This window comes from Triticum urartu, chromosome 5 (genome assembly GCF_003073215.2).
Source record: "Triticum urartu cultivar G1812 chromosome 5, Tu2.1, whole genome shotgun sequence".
Lineage (NCBI taxonomy): Eukaryota > Viridiplantae > Streptophyta > Magnoliopsida > Poales > Poaceae > Triticum > Triticum urartu.
Window position 1 is genome coordinate 256,605,080 of NC_053026.1, and position 26,656 is coordinate 256,631,735.

A 26,656-nucleotide genomic window follows, 5' to 3' on the forward strand; every position below is an offset into this window, starting at 1 on the left:
CGGGCGTGTACAGTGCAAAATCTGCTTACAAAGAGCAATTCGGCAGCTTACAGAAGACAGACGACAAACACCTGATATGGAAAACATGGGCACCTGGAAACTTAAAAGTTTTCTTCTGGCTCTTGCTCAAAAACCGTCTTTGGTGCAACGATCAACTCCAACACAGAGGATGGGAGAATGGTTACTTCTGTGCTCTTTGCACAAGAAATCTTAAGACGTCAGTACATCTCTTCTGGGAGTGCCCGGTCAGTAAGGAAATATGGCGAAGGATCTCGGCCTGGAATGAATGTGACAGGCTACGGCGCCTTGCCGCCCCCTCAGATCACAGCACCTCCTCCATTTGCATCATGCGCAGCCTCATTGTACCTCCTCCATTTGCATCATGCGCAGCCTCATTCAACAATCAAGACCAAGACTCAGAGAAAAGCTCAAGACAATGATCTTCCTCGTCACATGGCACATCTGGAGGGAGAGAAACAACAGAATTTTTTCAGACACGAGCCAAGCCAAATCTGCTCTGTGATCACAGCGATAAGAAGAGATGCAGAGAGTTGGAAACTAGCAGGGGCCAAATGCCTGGCAACGCCATTAGGAGATCCAGGCTAGACAGCAGGATATCCCTCCTCAGCCCTGGTGTTCAGGGTCTTCGAAACCAACCTCTTGTAACCACCCATGATCACTTGATCATGAACATGTTTCCCGCTCTCTACCTGCTTAATATATGAATGCCGATGGCTCACCGGTTCTTTCAAAAAAAAACCAACAATGTTACGATACCTAATTATGCTTGACCATCGACTGTGACCAGTCTGAGGTAAAACTAACATAGGCATTTCGCAAACATAATGCTATTACTAGACAAAAATAATGCTTGTCTATCCAGTTTGCTACAAGGGTTTCATGGACCCGCACATGTAAAACTAAGATTCAGCAAGGCAGAACAAGTTAGAAACAGATAAACAAAGGGAACCAAAAGAATTAACATAATATTGAAGCTCAATTATACAGGCTACACTGATGGTCAAAATAGATTGGGATGACCCTGCAGCATTTCATAGCGTTCCACCGCTTGACAATCATCAACCTTCAAGTGAATTTTATTCAGACATTATACTGTTAAGCATCGAAGCAATTTTTGCTGTCTTGTAGTCATCCCGGAGTTGAATGAACCTGTAATTCAGATCCCAACTTTAGCCGCAAGTTTATCAAACAGTGGTATAAAAGAGACGTCTCACTATATATGCAGGGAGTCAGGTCCCTACCGTAAAGCATCCTTCCGGATGCTGGGGGTTCCTTCAAACAAGGAAGCTAGACTTTCCGGAGCAACAATAAAGACATTAGCCATGCTGCAAACACATAATGCAAAGAAACGTCAAGGACAAAATTCAGACAAAACATCAGGGGGGAAAAGAACTATAGAAAAACACACTTACATTCCAAGCAGTTCAAACTTCTCGTCTATGGAAGGGGCATTGAAGCTACGGACAAACTCACCATACTCAGTAATGTCACGTTTCAACCGTAGCCCACCACTGCAAAAACAAACATTGCTCTGTACAATCAGCTCAGCCAAGAAAGACAACCTTTTAGACACCAACCTGGGCTGACCGGGCAATTGGCCAATAGTCCATATGCAGTGAACAACAATATGTTAGACCATATATAAGGATGTTATAAGGCATGGCTATCTCGGACTATAGGGTGCCAACTTTATCCATACAAATATAGGTAATTGACTAGTGATTTAGCATGAATTTGTTCAAGCTAATATTACCTGGCATAAGTTTACATACTCAGCTGTATAACTTCTAATATCCTTTGCAGAGTAAATTTTGTATTTGATGGCAAAATCACCCTAAAACGGATACTACAGATCTTAATTGATGGGATCTAGCAATACAGACAAGTATGGTTATGCCACCCACACATCGTCCACCTTGACTTTATTAAATTTGGAGGGGTGGGGAGGCATAAATTCTCCTAATGTGTAGTTTGACCCAAGTTTTGACATCGCATAGTGTTATGTTTTTTTTTCTTTTTGCGAGGATGGTGCTGCGAAATTTGTTGTTGTTGTTCCTGATAGGGCACAAGCCTTCCTGATGTTACAAAATGCAGTACTAAACATAAGAGTCATATGAATAAAAAGATCAAAAGGTAAAGATAATTCATATGATGATAGAAGAGTACCTCGGACTAAATGTGAACTTCTGCCAATGATTAAGCAGACCCTTGTGCAAGCGGTTTCCCTAAGGCACAGCTCAGTTATTTATGGTACATATTTACCATGCCAATATAACATTGAGTAAAGAATCACAAACAGATGAACATTATCAATATTGGAGCACTGTTACATGTGTTTACTTGGTATATTAGATCACAGTATAGTGCTTGCACGAGATGTCTCAGGCACTTCCATGTGTTTGCTTGTAATAAAAATTTAAAACACCCAGTTGCTATCATAAATTTTGATATGATGACCAGTGCAGAAATTGCAGAGTGAAACATGTTATGTCAACATCAAGATGCCCTTTGCCCGAGTTTTGATTCAATACATACAACAGATTCAAAGACACATCTAGCATAGTTATGCTAGGGAGTACTGAATATGCACATGGTTTTCAAGGCGTCGCTTCAGTGTTAAGGCGTACTAGGACCTAAGATGATAATGTCTTGCCCTCAACTTAGCAGTATATCATATGGCGGCAGCGTAAGTAACTACCGCCACACATTCACCGCCGCATTATTGATGTGGCTGCTCCTGGAGCAGAGGTGACACAATAGGAGAAGAGGAAGTCGAGATCCTGCTGCTGCCGCCAGCCATCAAGGTCCTCCCATGGTGACCTCGAGCTTACCGCTGCCAGATCTCAAATCAATCTGAGCCCCCATGAATCCCTCTCAAATCTGAGCCTCCGGGTCGTTTTGTTGCCTTGTGCTGTGTGGTGTGTTTAGTGTTGTGTTTCTTCTCTGCACTGCTTTTTTTTTGAGAAAACGCAAAAGCCTTGCATTTTGATTCATTGATAGAAGAAGAGTTTGTACAAGCTCACAGACAAGCACCCAATGCCACTAAATGCCAGCCATATCAGCAGCCGGGACCAACGCAGCTAGGCCGCTCGCGCCCGCAGTCGCCCAATGCTCTGGCTTCCGTCCTAATCGTGTCAAGGAGGCTGGATAGGCTGAGTTGTGCGCTATCAAAGGTGATCGCATTGCGGTGCTTCCAGATGCACCAAGCAACCAGCATGATGGTTGAGGACATGCCCTTTCGGACCAAGGTCTGGACCGAGAGGCAAGCAGCCTGCCACCAGTCCAAGGAGACATCCCCTGCCTCGGGAGGCCGAGCCGTCAATCAGATCCAGGAAAGCACCTCATGCCACACCATGCGCGAGAAGGAGCAGCCTGTGAGGAGATGAGCCATCGTCTCCATAGTCTGATCACAGAAGATGTAACAGGGTGCGCGCTGCAGACCACGGCGCGCCAAGCGCTCAAAGGTCCAGCACCGTGCACTGCTTTTTTTGTGTGCACTTGGTGGTGCTCCTTATTTTCTGTTTGGTGCATGATATTTCATGCTTTGTCCTGCTCTTTTGCTGTTTGGGATTCGCTCCGCTTGCACTCACTGGTTCTTCCCTCATGATTCATCATTAAATTGCCCCTCACCCTGCTAACTGCTCTGCTCCTAGGATTCTAAGGGCATGTTTGAATTGTGCCCAAAAGATACCTTAGCAATATTTTGGTCCAAAAACTTGGGTATTTGTTTTGAGCATAGCTGATTTTTTGGCAAGCCAATACTATTTTGTCCACACTAGTTCAATTTTCTTGCCAATGTTGGCAGATAATGGGCTAGCAAACTTTCACCAAAATTTTGGCAAGGCAAGGTTGGGCTAAAAGCCAAACACACCCTAAGGCATCACACCATTTCGCATTCCCACCTTAAAAACCATGTGCATGCATCACGATGCAATATGCAAAAACATGTCCTATCCAGTTTCTCGAAAAAAAACATGTCCTATCCTTATTTCTTGAATCCGTAGTATATTAGTTCTGCATGACCTTGTGAATTTGCATATTCGTACACAAAAGAAAACCAATCGCTTGAGAGTGAAGAATTATCATTTAGTGACATACCAATTCAGTCAAAAAGGACTGTTTATTTAGACCTTCCAGGGCGCTGAATGCAACCTCGAGAACACGAGAAAGGTAGGCTACAATTCTGGCATAAACCAACAACGATAGATTAGTTAATTTAGTTATCTTGGACCATGCGAAGCACAAATATACAAATGAGCACCTTATGCAAGCATTTGTTGGCCGATGATCTGGTGCAGCTCCATCATCTGGTGACCGATAATCTGTTGCTTTCTGTTCTGAAGATAACAATCTTTCAACCTGGGAAGCAAAGCAAAAGGCATTATGCTTATGAACTAAAAATTACTGAAAAATACCCTGTGACACCAGTCAATTGTGTAAATCATTCAATTATCGAGGCAATTGGGGATTATATTCATCAATTCACCGTATCAACTCATAGCTTCCAACATGAATACAGTTTGACAGATTATGTTATTGGTGCAAATACTGTAGCATACATGCTGCAGCACAGTCGGCCCTACTCTTGGCAAACCAAATCGACAAAAAGTGATATTCTTTAGAAGAAAGTTAAACATAAAAGATTAAGGTAGCATTGGACATCAATCCCTTAAAGATAATGTAATTATTTCATTATAGTGCAATCACTTAAAGAAGAAACAAAGTACTCCCTCCGTTCCGAAATACTTGTTGTGGTTCATTTCGGAACAGAGGGAGTACTTGTTTTCGTTCTGCATATGCCAGCTAGGTCTAATTTCATCATAAATCAAGAAATAAACGAAGTTTTCAAGAGCTCACTCATTTACATGTAGCCCTCTTAGCTTTGGTTGGAGGCATAGATGACCAATCTAGGGTGAGCGCTCAAATCTCGCACCTCTGAGCCATGCCCGAGTTAATAAAAATACGGTACACGATCAATTCGAAAAACATTATTAACTGTACCATGAGCATTAGTTTCCTTTCGTTCGTTATTTGCCCATGGTATTGATAATTATTGTCAAGTGTAACTGTTAGCTGTGTAGTTTCTCCTTTCTAGGGTTCTATTTTCGTATGTACTGAAGTGTATATTTTCAGGGCTAGGGTTACAGCACTGCCCAGCCTCCATCGGCCCACCAAAGCTGTGCCACTGTAGCCTCTTAACTCACCCTTCTCTCCACTGATCGCTCCCTGGACCCTCCAATCGTCGCCTCGTGGCTCCACATCAAGCCGCCAGTGCACCCAAGGGAAATCTCGTCCCCACCTGCTGCACCCTGCCGAGTGTGCGGCCCTTGCTTCTACAATGCAGCAGATATGCTGCCCGGCAGCCACTGTGCTTGACACCCCGGCCGCCATCCATCGTCCTCGAGCTGGCTGCTTCCCTGACAGCAGCACGTCCTGCAGATCCCAAATCAGCAGCACCAAGTGCTGCCCCCCAGCCTTCTTGGCTCCATGGTGCCTCCCGTACAGGCATGATTACAATTCCGCGACCACTGGCCATCTTCAATGGCAATAACTTCCCAGAGTATGGGCTGCAAATGCAAGTTCACATGGCTGGCCAGCGGCTTCGGCCTTTCTTATGGTCGACCGCCCCTGTCCGCCTTGACCCACTTTGCCACCAGCTGAGCATGTCATCCAGCCGGATGTCGATGATGCCGCTCGGGAGAACATCCTTGTCTTTCAGCGTTGGAGACCTAGACGAACCTGGCTGCTTGATAATGCTCAGACTAAGGCCACTGTTGTTACTAGCATGATGATGTTCTTTCAATGAACATTGTGTCCCTTGCTACTTACTAGCTGATGTGGGCTTGTCTTCAGCAACAGTGTGAGCCTCACAACGAGGCAATGTTCCGTTGCATTCTCAGGGAGATTCAGTCGCTGCAGCAGATGTATGCTACCATGGGTGACTTCTTTCGCCTGATGTCTACAGCATGACGTCAGCTTGACTCTCAGGGTGTTGATGTCTGTCACACTTGTCATCGCTGTAAGCTGCAGCGAGCTCAGACAGAGATGATCTGTCTCTACGACGCCTTCATCCTAAATTTGAAGAGAGGTCAGCAGACATTGACCATCGCTTTTGGAGGCTTTACCTGAGCTGGCACTCCTTACGGTCTCTTCTGTGGCTACTGTCGTAAACCAGGGCACACTTCTCGGAACTGCTACAATAATAAACGGGCTCAGGTAAACATGAAGAGAGGTCAGCAGAGCTCCACTGACTCTTCTCAGTCAGGCCCTCATATCTTCCCCACTGAGCAAGAGATGGTTGCGTTGGTTCGTTGTATGTTTGCCTCTGCACACAGGTCTTCCTCACACCACCACCACCTACAAGTATATCAGCGCCATGGGTTCCAGATTCTGGTGCTTCTTTTCACATAACAACGAACTCCACCTGTCCTCCTAGTTCTCCTGATACTCCTCTCCATGTTCAGGCAGCAAATGGCACCTCTCTTCATGTTTCCAGTGTGTCCCATTGTGTTCAGGATCGACGCACAGGCCTTCTGGTGGGACTGGTCCTAGGCGCCATGAACTTGATTAGTTGCGGATTTCTTCCAGATCCTTGGAAAACCAGTCAACCAGCTCCACCGCCTCTCCATCAGCTGTTTCATCCACCATTGGCAGACCTAGAGAGTGTGGAAGGTATGGAGGGTGGGTCATGGCCCACCCAGAATTTTCAGAAAGAAAAATACTACCATATAATATTCTGGCTATTTTGGCCCACAAACCCCCACATGACCATGTCACTTTGCATCATCCCCATGAGTAAGAGTCTGGCTGCCACCCAGAATTTTCAGAAGAAAAAAAATACTACCATATAATAAGCTGGCTATTTTGGCCCTAAACCCCCACATGACCACGTCTCTTTACATCATCCCCATGAGTAAGAGTCTGGCGGCGAGAGAGCAAGACCTGAATCACTCGACAACGACTAGTGCAAGCCGCCACTCCCCTCCGCTCGCCGCTCGACCAGTATACGACATCGCTCCCCTCCCCTCATTACCGCTTGTTCAGTGCACGCGATGCACAACACCCGCCCGACGTGTGCAAGCCACCGCTCGCCTGCTCCCCTCCCCTCGCCGATTCTTAGTGTTGCCTACCTCATCGTCGCCAGAGAACTCATCCAGAGACTTAGTAATCGATGCAGCCGCCCACCCTGAGTCGCAGTTCTACTGCCCCAGTGAGGCAGCGACCGCCGACTGGTGCACTGCGCTGCCGCCACTACTGGCCCACTCACCACCGCCTGGCTATTTGCCACCGCCCGGCTGTAGGGTGGAGCTCGGCAGCTCGGCCTCTCAGCGCTCCGCCACCACCCACCAGAAACCAGTGGCACACGGTGCCACTAGCAGACTAGCATTTAGAAAATGGAAAGGAAGGGAAAGGGGTTAGCAAATACAAAGGGAGAGGTATATTTTCTGAATTTTAGTAGCATTTTAGAATAGCTTGTAATAATATGCAATGTAGTGATTTGAGTGACAATTTAATGCCGTAAATGTGGCACTAGTTCTAATCCAAGTACTCGTGAAAGTGGCAACGTTTCGGCACAGACCGCTCATCAAGATCAAGTGAATTATGCAGCAGGAGAGAATGCAAATTTTATGCCAGATGAACAAGTGGAAGAACAGATTACAGATTCCATTGAAGCTACGGTGGAAGAGACAGTTGCTCAAGGTATAAGGACATCTCCAAAGCGGACCCTCAAACCTCCCGTATGTCCGGACCGCAGTGTCCGGACCACTTTTGCCATCCAACCAAGTCCCTAAAGTGTCCGCAGACCAGTCCGAATGTCCGAAATCCGGTATACTGGAAGCCTTTGCGGTGGCATGGCATGACACTGATCAAGGTGAGCCCCCTGCCATTACTCCTCAGAACCATACACAAGCAAGTTCTCACACCAAACTACAATACATGCATGGGATCAATTTGAAATAATATCATCCATTGTCCATTAGTCTGTTGATTCAATAGTTTAATCAACTCATAAATAACAGTTCGCAAGTTTTCCTCATTATTTGTTCACAGTACCTTTTTGTTATTCCATAGTTGATTTACAGTACGTATAATTCCCATGGCACCATAAATTTGTTTGGACATGAAAAGGGAAAAGAGAAGGTGCAAACCTCACACATGACTGTATCAATGCATTGTAACAGTCCTTTATGAGCAGCAGCCTCCACAACAGATACTGCCGATCCCATATCTTCACAAGCAGATGGATGGGCACCATCGACAGGCAGCAGGAGACGTGATATAGTATTTGAGAAGTACTACACAGGAGAAGGATAAAATCAGCATGGTTCATCACCTAGCAATCTAGGTTGCATGTTTAGCCAAATTACCTGTTGAAGATAAGCTACACTACTGGCACAACGCTGCACAGCGATCATGAAGGATCTAAAGCTACTCTCACCAGCAGCAGCCGCCGCCTCTGCCTGCAAATAGTTTAAATCTAGCTAACTCCTTCATCCACGGATAATGTCCATGACCAGATGTGCCTCGTGGCCAAAAACTAGAAGTAGATTAAAGAACAGAAAAGAAGGCATACAGCAGAAGCAGCAGCCGCGGCAACCCTTCTACTAACACTTGTCCCAATAACATATCTATCCCTCATAGCTGCAGCCTCGTTCAAACTCTCTCTAGCACCGTCAAGCCCAACAGTTAAATATTGGCTGACCTATATAACAAAACAACGTTGTCATTAGACTAGCATCATACTTTGAAGACTGCCATATGTTATTACTGGCCCATGGTTCTTTACTTACTTGATCAAGCAAACACGCAAATATGGATCTGACATTAGCTGCAACAGTAGTAGGCTGCAAAAGATTATAACTGTGAGAAAAGTAGAGTAGGTTCAAACAGAAAACAATACATTGGTCTCTTTATGTAATAAAAGAACACAGTTGAACAACTATGAAATTAACTTCCAGATTATAGGAGAAACATGGCCTTGCCAATAACAGGCCAAGGCCTTGTGGCTTAAAATAACATGTTTATTCTTTTGCTTTTATAGATTGTATTATTCTTGAAACTATTTTGGATATCAATTTTCAAAAGCTTAATGCAAACACAGAAATTATTTACCAAGGAACATATTAATAATTAGTACAAGGAAAATTAGTTTCACCTGAGAAAACAACAGTGTGCATCTCGATATTGCTTCCTCATTCCAACGAACAAATTCGGTCACTACAGTAACTGAGATCAGCTGCTGGGGTGAGGTATTCAAGGATGCTCCTTTTGCACGGCCAATTGACCCAGTTGATTCAGATTGTTGCTTGGCCTCGGCTCTTAATTCAGCCATCTGCCAAGTACATCAATGTGACCAACAACAATATTCGAAAATAATACAATCTATAAAAGCAAAATTATAACCTTTGATTGATATAGCTGTCTGAGTGATGCATGCTCGAATTCCGTGTACTCGTCTTTGTGGGAAACATATATAGACTCAGTGAGACCTACAAGAAATATGGACATAATCATGATGGTACTACACATATCTGCAAGTGCGCTTCAGATGTAAGAGAATGGTTCTGACTAGAGAACCTTCAATTAAAGTATGCGGGTAGGAGGAGAAAAAAACTTCGGTCTCCCAGGCGGCTCACGGGCCAACACATAGGCACCGCTCCTCCTTCCCTCTCATTGTGACCGTCGCCACTGCTGGTGACGGCAGTAGGGCTTCTCCTGCGCTCTCCCATGAGTCCTCTCCTCGTCCTCACACTGCCCCTGCTCCCCATGATGGTTGTCGCAGGCGCGGTTGGTGTGGCGTGGCGGTGGTGGCAGGGTGGCTCCTCTCCTCGTCCTCACACTGCCCCTGCTCCCCGGGATGGTTGTCGCAGGCGCAGTTGGTGTGGCGTGGCGGTGGTGGCAGGGTGGCTCCTCGCCACCTTCAGTGGCAAGCTGTGCATGCATGGAGTGGTGTTGTCCTTCCTTGCTGCGGGCAGCCACCGAGCTGCGGCAGCTCCTGCCCTTCCAGGCGGAAAGCCGCCGGTGGATCCAAGCTCATGAGTAGCACCTGGGCCACGCCAATGGCATGCCGCAGATTCAGCGTTCCACCACTAAACTGGCCGCGAGCAAACTTCTTCGGGAGTTACTCGCGGAAGGCCTGTGCACAGGGCCACAGCTTCAAAAGCGTAAGCAGTTCCTCCGGGCACACTCTGGACACATGAGTGGTGTCCTCTGTCAGCATGCGGTGGCCGGTGGGTCAGCAAGGTTTGCCCGCCTCCATGGCTGCAGGCGATCCTGGCGGTCCGCTGCTGTGTCTTGACGTGGTTGTTGCAAATTTGACACCAGCCAGGGAATCGGCAAGGCAAGCTTGCTGCTGCGCCCATGGGGACCACCATTTGGAGGCTCACTGAATATTGTGGATACCATCGTCGGCTCATGACTTTGGCGCACATACATTCCAGGGCGCCAGCGCCATGTTGAAACTGCAACCTAGGGTGACATGGTTGACGCCTTGCCAAGGATTACCTACCGTTTGTCATGGGCTCATGGCGGGCGGCATGGCTCAGGAGTCTAGGTGGCCAATGCCTAAACACATCGACAGTGTAAAGGCATGGTGTGGATGGGTGGAGTTAAGGCCGGTGATTGTGTTGGTTGCATCCTTTGTTATACTCGTCTATAACCATGAGTCGTTATCTTGGGTGTTTGGTTGTGATTGCATATGAAGGGTTTTCTCTCTTGAGAAAACACAAAACTTATCTCTGGATGCATTGATAGAAAGAACAGTTTGCTAACCTAAGAAATTAGCATGTTTTAACTTGGTATATTTACTTAGGGCGCCACAACAGACCACGCCAAAAGACAAGTTCATTCAGGAATATAGTAGATATTAATGATACTGCATGCAGAAATTAATTAAACCAAATATCCAAGCGATACTAAAGGTATGTACTATCCAACATATTTACCATTGTTCAGGCCAAGATTTTGCGAACAGTCTACTGCTAGCATTTTTGTTGTCAGAAATTTCACCAAAACCTTGGGCTTTCTGGATAGAAACCATTTCTCCGAAATTATAACTCCAAGTCTCCGACTACGTGGTCTCAACATAGCCGGTCCCAAACCCAGGTAAAGGAGGGTTGTGATAAGCTTGGCGAGCTAACATCAAAACTCAGCCATTCTTATGGAGATGAAACCCAGAAGTACATCATTGGGGCGTAATCCTCTTAGCAACGTGCCATATCGGAACCCGAGTGTGGTGTTAAATGGGCAAGGACCGGCCATCACCCCCTTGGTGACACGCCCGTATCTCAATCTGGATACAGTGATATGTGGTCAAGGATCAGGTCGCCGCATCCTTAGTGGTGCGCTACATTGACGCCCGAGTGTAGTAAAAAATGAGCTAGGCTCTTCGCATTTGACTCGACGAGTGTGAAGGTTAAGGAAGCTAATTGAGCCTAGTAGGATCTGCATTGGTAGCTGGACGTAGGGTCCCCGGCGGGTAAGTTATGGGAGTTGGTGGATGCAGCGGTGAGGAGAGGCGTTGATATCCCATGCGTTGAAGAAGCCAAATGGAAGGGACAGACGGCGAAGGAGGTAGAGGACACCGGCTTCAAGTTGCGGTAATACAGGGACAACTACAAACAGAAATGAAGTAAGCACCTTGATCAACAAGAGCCTCAAATATGGAGTGGTAGACGTCAAGAGGCAAGAGGGCGGATTATCCAAGCTGGTCGTTGGGGACTTGGTTCTCAATGTTATCAGCGTGTATGCCCCGCAAGGAGTCAGGACCTCTACCCATGATTAAACACGAAGGAAAATGAAAGGGACATCTATAAGATGGCCAAGATCCGAGAGAGGAAGACGAGGGATGTCAACCAAGTCAAGTGCATCAAAGACGGAGTAGATCGGCTTCTGGTTAAGGAGGAGATCAAGAATAGATGGCGATAGTAATTTGACAAGTTATTCAATGGAGAGAATGAGAGCTCTACCATTGAGCTGGACAACTCCTTTGATGATACGAACACATGTTTTGCACGACAAATCCAGGAGCCCGGGGTCAGTGAGGCTCTAAATAGCATGAAAGGAGGCAAGGCAATGGGCCCTGATTGTATCCCCATTGAGGTGTGGAGAGGCCTTGGAGACACGGCAATGGCATGGCTAATTAAGCTTTTTCAACCTCATTTTTCGGTCAAACAAGATGCCCGAAGATGGAGGCGGACTATATTAGTACCAATCCTCAAGGACACGGGGGGTGTTCGAAGTTGTATTAATTACCGGGCCTGCGCCAGGGCGACCCCGTCTCACCTCAGCTGTTTGTCCTCGCCGTGGACATTCTTGGGCGACTCTTCAAGCGTGCTGCGGACATGGGAGTCTTGCGCAGACTGCATCCCACAAGATCCGTCCCGCCAACCTCGCTGTATGCGGACGACGTCGTCCTGTTCTGCCATCCCCACTCTGACGACATGGAAGCGGTCAAGGCCATCCTGCACCTGTTCGGCCAGGCCTCTGGACTGCATGTTAACTACGCCAAGAGCGCTGCCACACTCATTTGCTGTGAGGCCGACGAGGCTGCTCCCGCCGTCCAGCTCCTGGGTTGCCCGATCGTCGAGTTCCCCCTCACCTACCTAGGCATCCCCCTCACCATCCGACGACCTACTGCCGCGCAGCTGCTACCTGTTATGACCGGCTTGGTCTATTCTAGGAAAAGGCCCAACGGGCATTAGTATTAGGGGCTTGGCCCACAAGTTATCTTAGGCAAGTTATCTTAGGAAAGTTATCTTAGGCTAAAGTTATAAATACTCATGTAAGACATCGTTTTGAGGCAGACTATTATTATCTTTTGTTGCCCGGCTCCTAGAGGAGCCGGAAACCCTAGCCGCTGCAGCCAAGCCGCCGCCGCCTTCAACCCAAGCCGCGACGGCGCCCTGCCGCCGGCGCGCCCGTTCCTCGCCGCGTCCACTCCCTCCTTGCCCCTACAACCTACGCAGTAGAGCCGGTAGGAACCCTAGTCCTACCAATTTGGTATCCAGAGACACCAAGCCAATCATGTCACAATCTCCATCACCGCTGCCGCTACCATCCACCTCCGTCCCACTCTCGCTGCCGCCAGCCATTTCCACCGCGATGGCGGAGATCGCATCTGGCACCACCGCCACCACACCGACAGCGCCCATCACCATCACGGCGGACCCGCCTCCGCTCCTCTCGCCCGAGGAGGTGTCGGGCACCCTGCGGGAGCTTGTCCAGGCGGTCAGGGGTATTACCCTCTACCTCGCCGGGAACCAGCCCCCGCCACCGAGCGCCGGCACCACCGCCTACGGGCCGCCGTCGCTACAGTGGCCCGCCCCGGCCTTCCAGGCACCCTACGAAGGGGCGTCCCAGCCGCCGCTGCTGCTGCCGCACTACTCGGCTGCGGGACAGCCGTGGCCAGCATGGTCGGCCTCCACCGCGCCGCTGGGGGGCCCGACCCAGCAGCTTCTTCCGACGCCACCGCCGGCCCCCACGCCGCAGGCGCCGGTGCAGCAACTCCACCAGGCGCCGCCGCCATTGACAGTACCACCACCCGCGCCTAGGGCTACGGGTCAGCCCCTGCACCAGGTGCAGTTTCCACCGTCACCATCGCCGATCCCCGCTTGGGAACCGGCTCGTCTCCGGGCCCGGTCTACTCCACGGCGCCGGAACACCCGACGCCCTCACTGCGGTTTGATCAACCCTCCAGCTCGGCGAACCACGCCCCGGCGCTTCCCGACCCAGCATACGCGCCGGCGGCGACTGCGGCCGCCCCCGGGCACGGCGGGCCGACACCCTCTCGCTTTGCCAAACTGGACTTCGCCACCTACGAGGGCACGGATGACCCCCTCAACTGGCTCAACCAGTGCGAGCAGTTCTTTCGAGGGCAGCGGACGCTCGCTTCGGATCGTACCTGGCTCGCGTCCTATCATCTCCGAGGCGCAGCGCAGACCTGGTACTACGCCCTCGAGCAGGACGAGGGCGGCATGCCACCTTGGGAGCGCTTCCGGGAGCTCTGTCTCCTCCGTTTTGGGCCTCCTATCCGCTGGAGCCGACTGGTGGCCCTCGGTCGTTTACCGTTCACATCTACGGTGCAGGACTACGCCGACCGCTTCCAGACCCTGGCGTGCCACGCGCCGGGCGTCTCCGCGACCCAGCGCGCCGAGCTCTTTGTGGGCGGTCTGCCGGACCATATCCGCGTGGACGTCGAGCTCCGGGATCCCCCCGACCTCCAGACGGCCATGTACTACGCCCGGGCCTTCGAGCAACGGGCCCAGGCACTGCAGCAGCCACTCGGACGGAGTGGTCGCCAGCCCAGTCGGCCAGCGCCGACTTCCTCAGCCTCGGGTCGGCCTCTTCCAGCCGCGACGGCCACACCCCCGGCCGCCACACGGCCCTTCCGTCGGTTGTCACCGGCCGAGCAGCAGGAGCGTCGCCGTCAGGGTCTCTGCTTCAACTACGATGAGCCCTACACGCCGACCCATGTCTGCCCCCGCCTCTCTTATTTAGAGACGGTCGACTACACCGAGGAGGACGACTCACCCGACCCGTTACATCCGCCTGCGGCGACCGAGGACGCGGCCGCGGATTCCGCAGCGACGGCGTGCGTCGTCTCCCTTCACGCCCTGGCCGGCATCCGGGGCGAGCGAACCATGCTGCTGCCCGTGACGATCCATGGCGAGCGACTGGTGGCCCTGCTGGATACGAGCTCCACACACAACTTTCTGCCCGAGTCGACCATGCGTCGGCTAGCCCTCCTGACGACGGGCGGGGAGCGCCTGCGGATCACAGTGGCGAACGGCGATCGCCTCCGATGCCATGGGCTCGCCCGCGACATTCCCATCTCCATCGGCGGCGAACACTTTTCCATCACCTGTGCAGGGATCGATCTGGGCTGCTTCGACTTCATCCTCGGGGTGGACTTTCTCCGGACCCTCGGCCCCATCCTATGGGATTTCGATGCGCTCACGATGACATTCTGGCGGCAGGGCCGCCGCATCCGGTGGGACGGCCTTGGGGGCGCCGCGCCGGCCATGCCACACCTCCAGCTGGCTGCCGCGTCCTCGGAGGCCGAGCACCCCCTGCTGGATTCTCTTCTGCAGCAGCACAGCGACCTCTTCGACGATCCTCGGGGTCTTCCGCCTGCCCGGGTGTACGACCATCGTATTCACCTCGTACCAGGCTCCACTCCGGTGGCGGTGTGACCCTACCGCTACCCCCAGCTGCAGAAGGATGAGTTGGAGCGCCAGTGTGCCCTGATGCTCGCCGCAGGCATCATCCGGATCTCCACGTCGCCCTTCACGGCGCCGGTGCTTCTCGTCCGTAAGTCAGACGGCACATGGCGTTTCTGCATCGACTACCGCGCCCTCAACGCACTCACACTCAAGGACAAGTTCCCTATACCGGTGGTCGACGAGCTCTTGGATGAGCTCCATGGGGCACGCTTCTTCACCAAGCTCGATCTCCGGTCGGGCTATCATCAGGTGCGCATGCATCCGGACGACATCGCCAAGACGGCGTTTCGCACCCACCATGGCCACTTCGAGTTCTTGGTGATGCCTTTCGGCCTCGCCAACGCCCCGGCGACGTTCCAGGCCCTGATGAACGACGTCCTTCGACCCTACTTACGGCGGTTTGTGCTTGTTTTCTTTGATGACATTCTTATCTACAGCGCCACCTGGGCCGAACATCTCCAGCACGTCGCCATCGTCTTCAACGAGCTTCGGGCGCACCACCTCCACCTTAAGCGCTCGAAGTGCTCGTTCGGGACGCCTACCGTCGCCTACCTCGGCCATGTCATCTCGGCCGACGAGGTGGCTATGGACGCCGATAAGGTGGCGGCCGTCTCCGCCTGGCCGACGCCCCACTCGCCGCGGGCTCTCCGCGGGTTCCTCGGACTCGCCGGCTACTACCGGAAGTTTATCCGGGAGTTCAGACTCATCGCGGCGCCCCTCACGCGGTTGCTTCGCCGCGACGCCTTCGCCTGGGACGACGAGGCGACGACGGCATTCGAGGCCCTCAAGGGGGCCCTCACGACGGGCCCCGTCCTCCAGATGCCCGACTTTGACCGCCCGTTCGTGGTGGACTGTGACGCCTCGGGCGCCTTCAGCCGGCCTTTCGCTCCGCGCCATCTTAAGTTGGCAGCTTACGAGCGGGAGCTCATTGGCCTCGTCCAGGCCGTGCGTCATTGGCAGCCATACTTGTGGGGGCGGACCTTCCACATTCGCACGGACCACTACAGCCTGAAGTTCTTGCTGGATCAACGGCTGTCGACCGTTCCGCAGCACCAGTGGATCAGCAAGCTCTTCGGCTTTGACTTCTCCGTCGAATATCGGCCGGGCCGTCTTAACACCGTGGCCGACGCGCTGTCCCGTCGCGATTCCGACCTCGCGCCAACCGCCGACGCGTCCGCCGGGACGGCCCTGTGCATCCGCTCCGGGCCATCGTTCGGTCTATTCGCCGACATTCGCCGCGCCACTGCGACGGCAGATGACGTTGCACTTCTTCAGCAGCAGCTCGCGGCCGGCGACTTGGAGGAGCCCTGGCGCTTCGCTGACGGACTGCTCCTCCATGGGCGCCGGATCTTTGTCCCGGCGCATGATGATCTCCGTCACCAGGTGTTGCAGCTCGCCCACTCGGCGGGCCATGAGGGTGTGCAGAAAACCCTCCATCGTCTTCGCGCCGACTTCTACATCCCTGGCGATCGTGCCCTAGTCCGCGACTGGGTTCGGTCTTGTCAGACTTGCCAGCGCAACAAGACAGAGACCCTGAGGCCGGCGGGGCTCCTTCAGCCCTTGGAGGTGCCATCTCAGGTTTGGGCGGATATCTCCTTGGACTTCATCGAGGGCCTTCCCAAGGTGGGGGGCAAGTCGGTCATCCTCACGGTGATCGATCGCTTCTCTAAGTACGCCCACTTCATCGCGCTTGGCCATCCATACACGGCGGCATCCGTGGCCCGGGCCTTCTTCGACGGCATAGTCCGTCTACACGGGTTCCCGACATCGATCGTCAGTGATCGGGACCCAGTCTTCACGGGCCATGTCTGGCGCGACCTCTTCAGGATGGCGAGTGTCCAGCTCCGCCTGAGTACAGCGTTCCATCCTCAGACGGACGGTCAATCTAAGGTGGTTAACAAAGTCAGTCATTGCCATGTATTTGCGTTGTGTGACAGGTGATCGGCCTCGCGCTTGGGTGGACTGGCTCTCTTGGGCGGAGTACTGCTACAACACTTCTTATCACTCCGCCCTGCGCGCGACGCCATTTGAGGTGGCCTATGGTCGACCACCCCCGCCTATACTTCCGGTCGACCCGGAGACGGCTCGAACGGCGGTTGCGGGTGACCTTATCCGCTCCCGTGATGAGATGTTGGCTGAGGTCCGTCAGCGTCTCCTTCAGGCCCAGCAGACGGCCAAGCACTACTACGACGATCATCATCGCGAGGCGGAGTTCGCAGTGGGTGACTGGGTGTGGCTGCGTCTTCTCCACCGCTCTACGCAGTCACTGGACCCGCGCGCGAAGCGCAAGCTTGGCCCTCGCTACGCCGGGCCCTTCCCTGTCGTGGAGCGCATTGGGAAGGTGGCCTATCGTCTTCAGCTTCCAGCCCGCGCCCGCATCCACGACGTGTTCCATGTGGGGCTGCTCAAGCCTTTCCGTGGCGAGCCACCGGCGGCTCCTCCGGCGCTTCCTCCAACCACCGATGGTCGCATTCTTCCAGAGCCAGCAAAGGTGCTGCAGGCCCAGCTCCGTCGTGGCGTCTGGTTCGTCCTAATTCAGTGGGCGGGCCTTCCGGAGGAGGCTACTTGGGAGCAGCGTGAGGATTTCCGTCAACACTATCCAGACTTTCAGCTCGAGGACGAGCTGTTTGCGCAGGCGGGGAGAGATGTTATGACCGGCTTGGTCTATTCTAGGAAAAGGCCCAACGGGCATTAGTATTAGGGGCTTGGCCCACAAGTTATCTTAGGCAAGTTATCTTAGGAAAGTTATCTTAGGCTAAAGTTATAAATACTCATGTAAGACATCGTTTTGAGGCAAGCAATAAAGACTATTATTATCTTTTGTTGCCCGGCTCCTAGAGGAGCCGGAAACCCTAGCCGCTGCAGCCAAGCCGCCGCCGCCTTCAACCCAAGCCGCGACGGCGCCCTGCCGCCGGCGCGCCCGTTCCTCGCCGCGTCCACTCCCTCCTTGCCCCTACAACCTACGTAGTAGAGCCGGTAGGAACCCTAGTCCTACCACTACCCCTCGTCGACAGGGTGGCCAGGAGCCTCCCCTCTTGGAAGGCGTGGCTGATGAACCGAGCCGGCCGCCTCGCCCTAGTAAAATCGGTCCTAGGCGCGATTCCGCTCCACCAGTTGCTTGTGCTTGCCCCTCCAAAGAAGACTCCCAAGCTGCTTGAAAAAATCCAACGCGGCTTCCTTTGGGCTGGCCGCGCCGAAGCCAAAGGAGGGCACTGCCATGTCAATTGGCGCCGTGTTGCCCACCCACTGTCCTTAGGTGGACTGGGAGTCCATGACCTGGAGCGCACGGCCTTTCGCTCCGTGTCCGTTGGCTCTGGTTCAGCCGCACCAACGATCGCCGCGCTTGGAGTGGCTTGGACCTGCAGTTTTCCGCTGAGGAGCGCCTTCTTCTTTGCCAGCACTTACACCGTCCTTGGCAACGGTCAGAGCACGAAGTTCTAGGAGGACAGATGGATTGGAGGACGCTCTGTCCGCGAAATCGCGCCTCTCCTGCACTCCTGCATTCCCAAAAGGAGAAGGAAGGTCACGTCGGTTGCCGACGGCTTGCCGGGGCACCTTTGGGCGCGAGACATCCACGGAGTTGTGGGCATTCACGAAATCGGCCAGTACATCCTGCTATGGCGCTTGATCGAGAGCACAACGCTCTCTGACGCGCCTGACCAGCTCGTGTGGAAGTGGACGGCGTCGGGCATCTACACCGCTAAATCTGCATACACTGCTTCCTTCCACGGCTCGATGACCTGCGGCAACTGGAGGCTCACATGGAAGAGTTGGGCACCCCCCAGAGTGAAGTTCTTCCTCTGGCTTGTCAGCTTGGATCGATGTTGGACGGCGGACCGCCTCGCCCGACATGGACTGCAGCACCACAACAGTTGCCCTCTTTGCTGCCAGGAGCCTGAAACAATGCGCCATCTCCTCCTTGGGTGTTCCTTCTCGAGGCACGTCTGGTTCGAGATCCTTTCCTGGATGCGCATGACATGCAGCCCCCGAGCAACGAGGCTACCCTCTTTGATTGGTGGCATGATGCCCGGCAGGTCACGCCCAAGGCGATGCGCAAGGGGCTGGCATCCGCGACACTTCTTACCTCCTGGATGATCTGGAAGCACCGCAACGATTGCGTCTTCAACGACGCACGCCCTTCCATCCGGGCGCTAGTTCACGGCATCAAGGAGGAAGCCAAACTTTGGGCTACGGCAGGCGCTGCTGGACTCAGAGTAGTCTTGCCCCCGACCTGGGACGTGCACTAACTCATGTCCCCTGACTGTAATTCGCCTCCCAGGAGGACTGTAACATAAAACACTCTTTCTTTTCAATACAATGAAACGCAAAGCTTTTGCGTTTTCTCGAAAAAAAACTGATGAGCCATACAATAAGGCTATGGGAGAGTCATTGAGCACCACTTAAGAAGAATGACAAGCGTGGCAAAAAATCAGTTTGGTTTCATGCCTGGGAGGTCAACCATGGAAGCCATTTTCTTGGTACGACAACTTATGGAGGGATACAAAGAGCAAAAGAAGGACTTGCTTATGTTGTTCATTGACTTGGAGAAAGCCTACGATAAAATACCGCAAAATATCATGTGGTGGGCCTTGGAGAAACACAAAGTACATTACCCTCGTCAAGGACATGTACGATAATGTTGTGAAAAGTGTTCGGACAAGTGGTGGCGACACTAATGATTTTCCAATTGAAACAAGACCGCACCAAGGGTCAGATTTTAGCCATTATCTTTTTGCTTTGGTGATGGGTGAGGTCACAAGGGATATACAAGGAAATATCCCATGGTGTATGCTCTTTGCGGATGATGTGGTGCTAGTCGACGATAGTCGAACGGGGTTAACAGAAAGTTAGAGCTTTGGAGACAGACTTTAGAATCGAAAGGTTTTAGGCTTTTCAGAACTGAAATTGAGTACATGAGATGCGGTTTCAGTACTACTAGGCACGACGAGGAGGAAGTTAGCCTTGATGGGCAGGTAGTACCTCAGAAGGACGCCTTTCGATATTTGGGATCAATGCTACAGAAGAACCATGAATCGGTTTCCATATCTGATGGGTTTCGACTCTAGCCTAACCCAACTTGTTTGGGACTGAAAGGCTTTGTTGTTGTTTCAAAAAAGTTTCAGTAATAATGTTAGAACATGCAGTAGAAACTAGCATATACCTATTTTGATAGCTATGTTTTGCATTTGGGGGTATTAACGGTGAACCAGGGCTCCAAAAATAAGTATGTGCCCAGTAGTTTCACGAAAACTGGGCAGTTACTTGCCGGTTCCCAAATCCTGCTTTAGACCCAATATATTAAATGGAACTTGATCTAAAATAGATGTAATCAAGGATCATGGGTCAATATTTCTTTCGCAAGCAAAGGAACGGCAAATTGCTCCAAATGAATATATAGTATTACTCCCTCCAATCCATAATAAGTGTCGCAGTTTTGAACCAAGGTTGAACTAACCTTAGTTCAAAACTGCGACACTTATTTTGGATCAGAGGGGAAACAACTAAGAGATTGCAATACAATGTACCTTCAATATCCAAATCCCCACAGCCGATAGACTGCAACTCTTTGGCAAGCTCTTTTGTCTTGTCATATGCTACTGACAGAACTCTCAGATACTGCCATTACAATTCGACGGGAACAAGATCTCATGCTTCAGTGAATTATGTCAAAAAAAAACTATTTGGAAGTAGATAGTGTACAGAGTGCTTACATGTAGAAGGCCACCTTCTTCTATTGGAGGCAAGCTAGCAAGAGAAGGCCTTATCAAAAGTTTATCAAGAATTGCTGTGACCCTTTGTTCTAACACTCGCTGAAACGGAGTACATTAGTTTTTTGCTTTATCAATAAGCTAAGCAATGTTGGTCACAGAGAGGACTGCTTTCCAAAACATACCTGCACAAGAATTGACATGACCTCATTCGGAGAAGGAAAGACAGCCATTATTGTAGTTGCCTCTTTTCTCACAGTATCTGAAGCAGCAATAGGACAATCAGATTACCATAAATTAGCATCCAAGTACAACTTAGAAACAATAAAGGGCAGCCCGGTGCATGTAGCTCCCGCTTGCGCAGGGTCTGACCACTTTGGGTCTATCGTATGCAGTCTTTCCCAACATTTCTGTAAGAGGCTGTTTCCAGGACTTGAGCCAGGGTCACAAGGCAGCAGCTTTTACCACTGCGCCAAGGCTCCCCTTCTACAACTTAGAAACAATAACTGTCAAAATAGAATTTGTGCATACCAGCAATTTCCTTGTACAAGATAGAGAGACCCTCTGCTATACTACTGGAGTCAGCTTGGGGACCATCGTCACCAAGAACAACTTGAATATCAGTATTCATAATTTCCACATCAATGAACATTGGTCGTGTTGCAACATAGTGTTGCATGGCACTGGTTCCCCGATTGAACTGCATTCAATGTAGCATGATAAAGTATGTTAAATCGAGAAAACTTAAATAATACTTCCTCTGTTCTTAAATATAGGACGTTTTTGCAGTTCAATTTGAACTGCAAAAACGTCTTATATTTAGGAGCAGGGGTAGTATTGTATACCTGTGGAATCATCGGGAGAAACCATAACCAGGGGCCAAACAACCAGCTTATTTTCAGGCTTAATAACTCAATAAGCTTAAGCTACTATCCAGAAAGAACTAAAGAAGTTACAGCTTCAAAGTTGGTGGGGGGTCTACTTATTTGGCTGACATGTTTGCAGTCTTACAGATACTCACAAACTGATATGTTTGCAGATGCTCGCATGCTGGTATGTTTGCAGAGGCTTATAGATACTTTTATCAAGACACCTTTAGGGCATATCTAATAATCAGGTGCCTGAGCTCATCAAGCCCAGTAAGCATTAGGGCATATCAAAGCAACGCTGAACAGGCCAAAAAGGTGCAGAGGTGCTCCCATAATCATACACTTGGCAGAAATATCAAATCAAGAATTCAAAACAGTGATCCTTATCTTAACCTTGACTGGTGCTACATCGTGGACACTATCACAATGGTCTAAAAAGGAGTTCTTTGAACCAGCCAAACTGAGCATGAAAAACAGTGCCATGTCCCTTGCATCGAGTACAAACCTGCGACAAAATTTTTGCACATTCTGCCATTGTTGACAACTCTCGTCTCTGTGATGCAGTATCAAACCGAGATAATAATCTATTCTCCAGTTCTAAACATAAGATAAGAAGTCGTAAGTAGATGCAAAAAATAATAGCTAAGGGAAGTGCCAAGGGAACTTATGGGAAGAAAACAGACCATTGCAATATTCTTGAAGATTTGCAACTGCAACCTCCAAACCACGGCTTGCATTAGCAGAACCTACTGCCGACGTGACACCATGCCTTCCAACATCCTCCTCAGCAAACGATCCTACATTAGCATATGTGCATTGTATTAGGATAAACATGAGTGCCGAGAGACCTCAAAAGATAAACAGAAAAACTACTATCTGAAGCTCAACATAGTTTTGCATTTATTGCTAACCGACGCTCTTGCTAAATAACACATAGTTGTGAAGTCTAGCTGATAAAAAATGAAAAATAGCATAAAGTTAAAAAATGAACTAAGATATACATATGTAACCGTGATGGCCTTTTTCCAAAGCAACCCCCCCCCCCCAACACACACCCACCCACCCACACACACAGAAAACACCAGCACACACGTGCACCCACTTCTCTACATAAAAATGATGCCCACCAGAAAAGAAGAGGATATTTACATGGCAACTGAAGTAATTTTGGTAATTGACCATTGTTGATCCGAGCAGTATAAAGGTAAGCATGTACAAGGGCTAGGAACAAATTGAAATTCAGCTCCACACTATATGCCAACTTTCCAAGGTGTTTGTGCATGAAAAACAAATCAAGCAAATAAATGCGTAGTACAGATAAGATATGGAACATAGTATAAGAGTGTATTACAGTTCCCATGATCTAGATTTTTATTGTATGTTTCCTATTGGTCTAGGTCTAGTAAATTGACCTGAAGCCCAAGTGTCCTACTGTATAGTTATAGTTGCCATTTGGGCTGTACAATACAACAAGCTCTATTCATAACAACAAAAACATGCTATCGCTACTAGATGAACGAAACAATGTGAAGTGCAACAAAAAATTGTACGTAGTTCACTTGATATTAGAAAGAAAGGAACAAGTTATGAGAGCTTACGCAATTTCTGTGCAATTGAAGCAGCCTCAGCAACACGGCTGTCATCAGAAAATAAAGGAGAAAGTTCCATAAGGTCCCCAGGTGTGCTGTTGAATTCCATCAAATACTAAAAAGAAGCATATTTCAATTAACGAAATCAATACCAGTAAACAGAACAACATTTGCCTCAAACTAGATTACGATACCTTGATGAGATCAATCGTCTGACTGGCAGTTTCCCTCTGAGATTCTGCACTCTGAGAGATGAAAAGTATTTCTAACGTTAGGATTGGAGAGAGCAACAGAAAAACTAACCAAAGAGTAAAGTTACTGTCAATGGATATACATAATAACAGAAAGATACTGCATAATATATGATCACCTGTAGATGGTCACCAATTTTGGCAGCAGTTTGCCCGACACTGGAGATTCGAGAATCCAACCTAGCAAAGCTATCAAATAAACCGTCCACACCTTTCTCAAGCTGGAGAACAATAAAACAGTGAACATATAAAATGAACCAGAATCACTAGTTCAGCAAAACTTGCAAATATTAGAATAATATTCCATGGCATAGGTGTAACTTATATTTCATAAAGTTAAGGGGACAAGAAATCAAACAGCCAGCTCTTCTTTTAAATTTGATGAGACAACAACATTGAACAAAGTTGCGTATTGATCTTGGACATGCATAGAAAGTGCATCTAACAGACTGCCATACTAAAGACTGGCAACATTTGGCAGTAATTCACGAAAGTTTTGCACAAAATAACCATCTTCATGTATTTTTTTATTCAAAGACACATAATCAAAACTTGTTTTCTGTTGAAAGATGGCAGCAATATCTGGTTACAATTGGAATATCTCATTTTTCTAAAAAAAATGAAGTCATCAAACTTCGCGTTCACTCAATGATTAAGCTAAAATATAAAATATTTTCACCAATTACTTTGATTGCTTCACTACAGAACAAGAACATTACTGGTGTGGAATCATACTGATGATTCCATATCCATGTAAGAACCCACAAAAAATTAAAATTAACTCCAGATTTAAGCTTTACAACTTCTCAAAAGAGCAATTTTTCTCAAGTCTGGAAACAGAAGTGATCAGTTGCAACTTGGAAACCAAATACATGGATTCTTGTAGCTCTTTCTTTTTTCTGCCAGACTCTCCGGTGCATTGTTTATAAGGTGCTAAGTCGCCCTAAGGTGAGCACCAACGCCTAAGTGCCTAAAGCAGGCATAATTTCAAGGCGCTGCCAGGGCGCCTTGCCGCCTAAGCGCCGAAGGCGGGACGCCTTATAAACAATGTTCCGGTATTGAACTATAACACTGATTGCCCAACCAGAATGTGGGCGGCTAATGTGTACTATTTACTGAACAGCGCCTATGGTCAGTCCAAAGATTTTGTTCCGACTGGACACTTTATGCTAAAGGGTTGAACTAAGGTGTTTTATTTTTACTGAACAGCATCTATGGTCAATCCAAAAAAATTGTTCCAACTGGGCACTTTGTGCTGAAGGGTTCGAAAGGAGATTATTGCGCAAAGTAATTCATAGGGAACCTTACAAAAAAGTATTTCTCAAGGGACAACATGATCCTATTTGCCAGGATCCTAACTGACAAAAGCCTAGTCAGATCACATTAAAATGGTAAAGTATCGAAACATGCAGCTGAGTTTCTAAAATCGAACAGCATCCCCATTCCAGAGATGCATTTGACAGAATGATAGACCCTAAGATGCTGGTAACCAAATGCAAATAGAAAAATGTGTGAACAGGATACAAATCTCTTCTGCGTATTTCCCTAGTCAGAAATTTCCTTCATAACTAAAATTTGATGGAAGCATAGAAGTCACCAAATATTAAACACGACAGTCATTCTTCTATAGAAGCTCATCAAATGCATGCCTTGCACTTTTTTCTGCTATAGTTATGTCTCTTTGGATTCTCGCACCACGGACTGCCCTTTTCAGCATTATTCATTAGGTTCTCTACAGAATGGCCTAGTAAACTTTGCCTGGGTATAACTGTATTACTAAAGGAAAATGTCCCTTCTTAGCAACTGAACAGGTCCAACAGGACAAGAGGGGTAGAGACACAGTAAGAAAAAATTATAATATATAAAGTCTTAGACATCTAACAGACAGTTGAATAGATTCGATTGGGTGAAGATCTTAAAACTGGGAACCTACTCATCGTCATACGTTGACATGTACCATACGACGATGAAAACAAAAGAACAAAGTTAACCTATATAGGTAACAAAAGATTCCCCCAACTTGATCATTTATGTGTAATTGATGGCATATATAACTAATTAACTACGAGCCTAGAGTGGCACTTTCATCCCAGTGAATAGCACAACCAGAGGAAACAAGGAACGCCTAAAGATAATATTCCAAACGGTAAGACTTTGCATTATGTCTTCACCGTATCAGAGTTAATTGTACTTCCAATCTCTATATATGGCTCGTCTGGTTTCTCATCTGCATTGTTTTTCCATTATGGTCTCATTCATTTATCTTCCTATAATATACTAACATTAACAATATAGTCAACACGTAGAGAACTTGCAAGCATGCTAACTAACCTCCCCGAGTGTCTTGCGATGCTTGGCGTCCTGTGTAGCCACCTCTTTCTTCAGATTTTGGAGCCTCTTATCAATCTATCCACAAAAGGAAGAAAAAGAAACACCAGCATCAGCATATACCATCACCGGACAACCACCCACACACCCAATCACGCAGGCTGCTACCACCAGGACCGGCGGCAACCGACCTGACGACGCAAGTCGACAAGTTCCTTGCAGGAATGCTTGAAGAGCCCGAGAAGCTCGTCGACCGCGGGGAAAACGGGTGGCGCGGCCCCGAGCAGGGGCGGCGGCGGCGGGGGTACCCCTGCCGCATCCTCCCCGTGGAACTCCGGCAGAAGCTCATCCACCAGGCTCCCGAAGAGCGCGTCGAAGGAAAAATCCCCCTGCAAAACCACGCAGCGCTTAGGTCTGGATGGAAGGAGGGGAGATACAGAACGAATCGAATAAGGGGGCGCACCTTGAAGTCCTCGAGGTCGAGGGTGAGGGGCAACGCCGCGGGCGGGTCATTCGGCGACGGCATGGCTGCCTACCGGCCGGAGAGATCTAGGGGAGGAGGATGGGCAGCGGCTCTTGTGTATGATCTGGAAAATTGGGTGAGCTGACTGGGTTTGGGCGGGCCGGACGAGAAGGAATCGACAACGGCTCAGGCCAGGCGCATCT

The 26,656-nt window shown here is 49.5% G+C and overlaps 1 protein-coding gene across 1 annotated transcript; it reads right to left on the reverse strand.

Annotated features, from left to right (window-relative positions):
* Nucleotides 1–832: 832 nt before the first annotated feature.
* On the reverse strand, nucleotides 833–26,656 carry LOC125508532 (exocyst complex component 5). The gene is made up of 24 exons (XM_048673258.1): nucleotides 26,454–26,656; nucleotides 26,182–26,379; nucleotides 25,994–26,068; nucleotides 23,782–23,883; nucleotides 23,606–23,656; nucleotides 23,421–23,526; nucleotides 22,506–22,619; nucleotides 22,328–22,419; nucleotides 21,485–21,653; nucleotides 21,139–21,215; nucleotides 20,957–21,055; nucleotides 20,771–20,861; nucleotides 9,427–9,512; nucleotides 9,179–9,355; nucleotides 8,814–8,867; nucleotides 8,597–8,725; nucleotides 8,391–8,483; nucleotides 8,172–8,318; nucleotides 4,283–4,380; nucleotides 4,120–4,204; nucleotides 2,188–2,246; nucleotides 1,434–1,532; nucleotides 1,263–1,346; nucleotides 833–1,170 (listed from the first exon to the last, which is right to left on the reverse strand). Exons 1-24 carry the CDS (start codon nucleotides 26,514–26,516, stop codon nucleotides 1,098–1,100), a joined length of 2,421 nt encoding a protein of 806 aa, XP_048529215.1. The 5' UTR covers nucleotides 26,517–26,656; the 3' UTR covers nucleotides 833–1,097.

Excerpts from the sequence above, each read along its gene's own strand:
- LOC125508532 (XM_048673258.1), bottom strand. The coding sequence starts at position 26,516 with ATGCCGTCGCCGAATGACCCGCCCGCGGCGTTGCCCCTCACCCTCGAC. Across the intron at positions 23,884-25,993 it reads ATCGCAAGACACTCGGGGAG|CTTGAGAAAGGTGTGGACGG; the intron begins GTTAGTTAGCAT and ends ATTGTTCTCCAG. Across the intron at positions 1,347-1,433 it reads AAGTTTGAACTGCTTGGAAT|CATGGCTAATGTCTTTATTG; the intron begins GTAAGTGTGTTT and ends ATGTGTTTGCAG.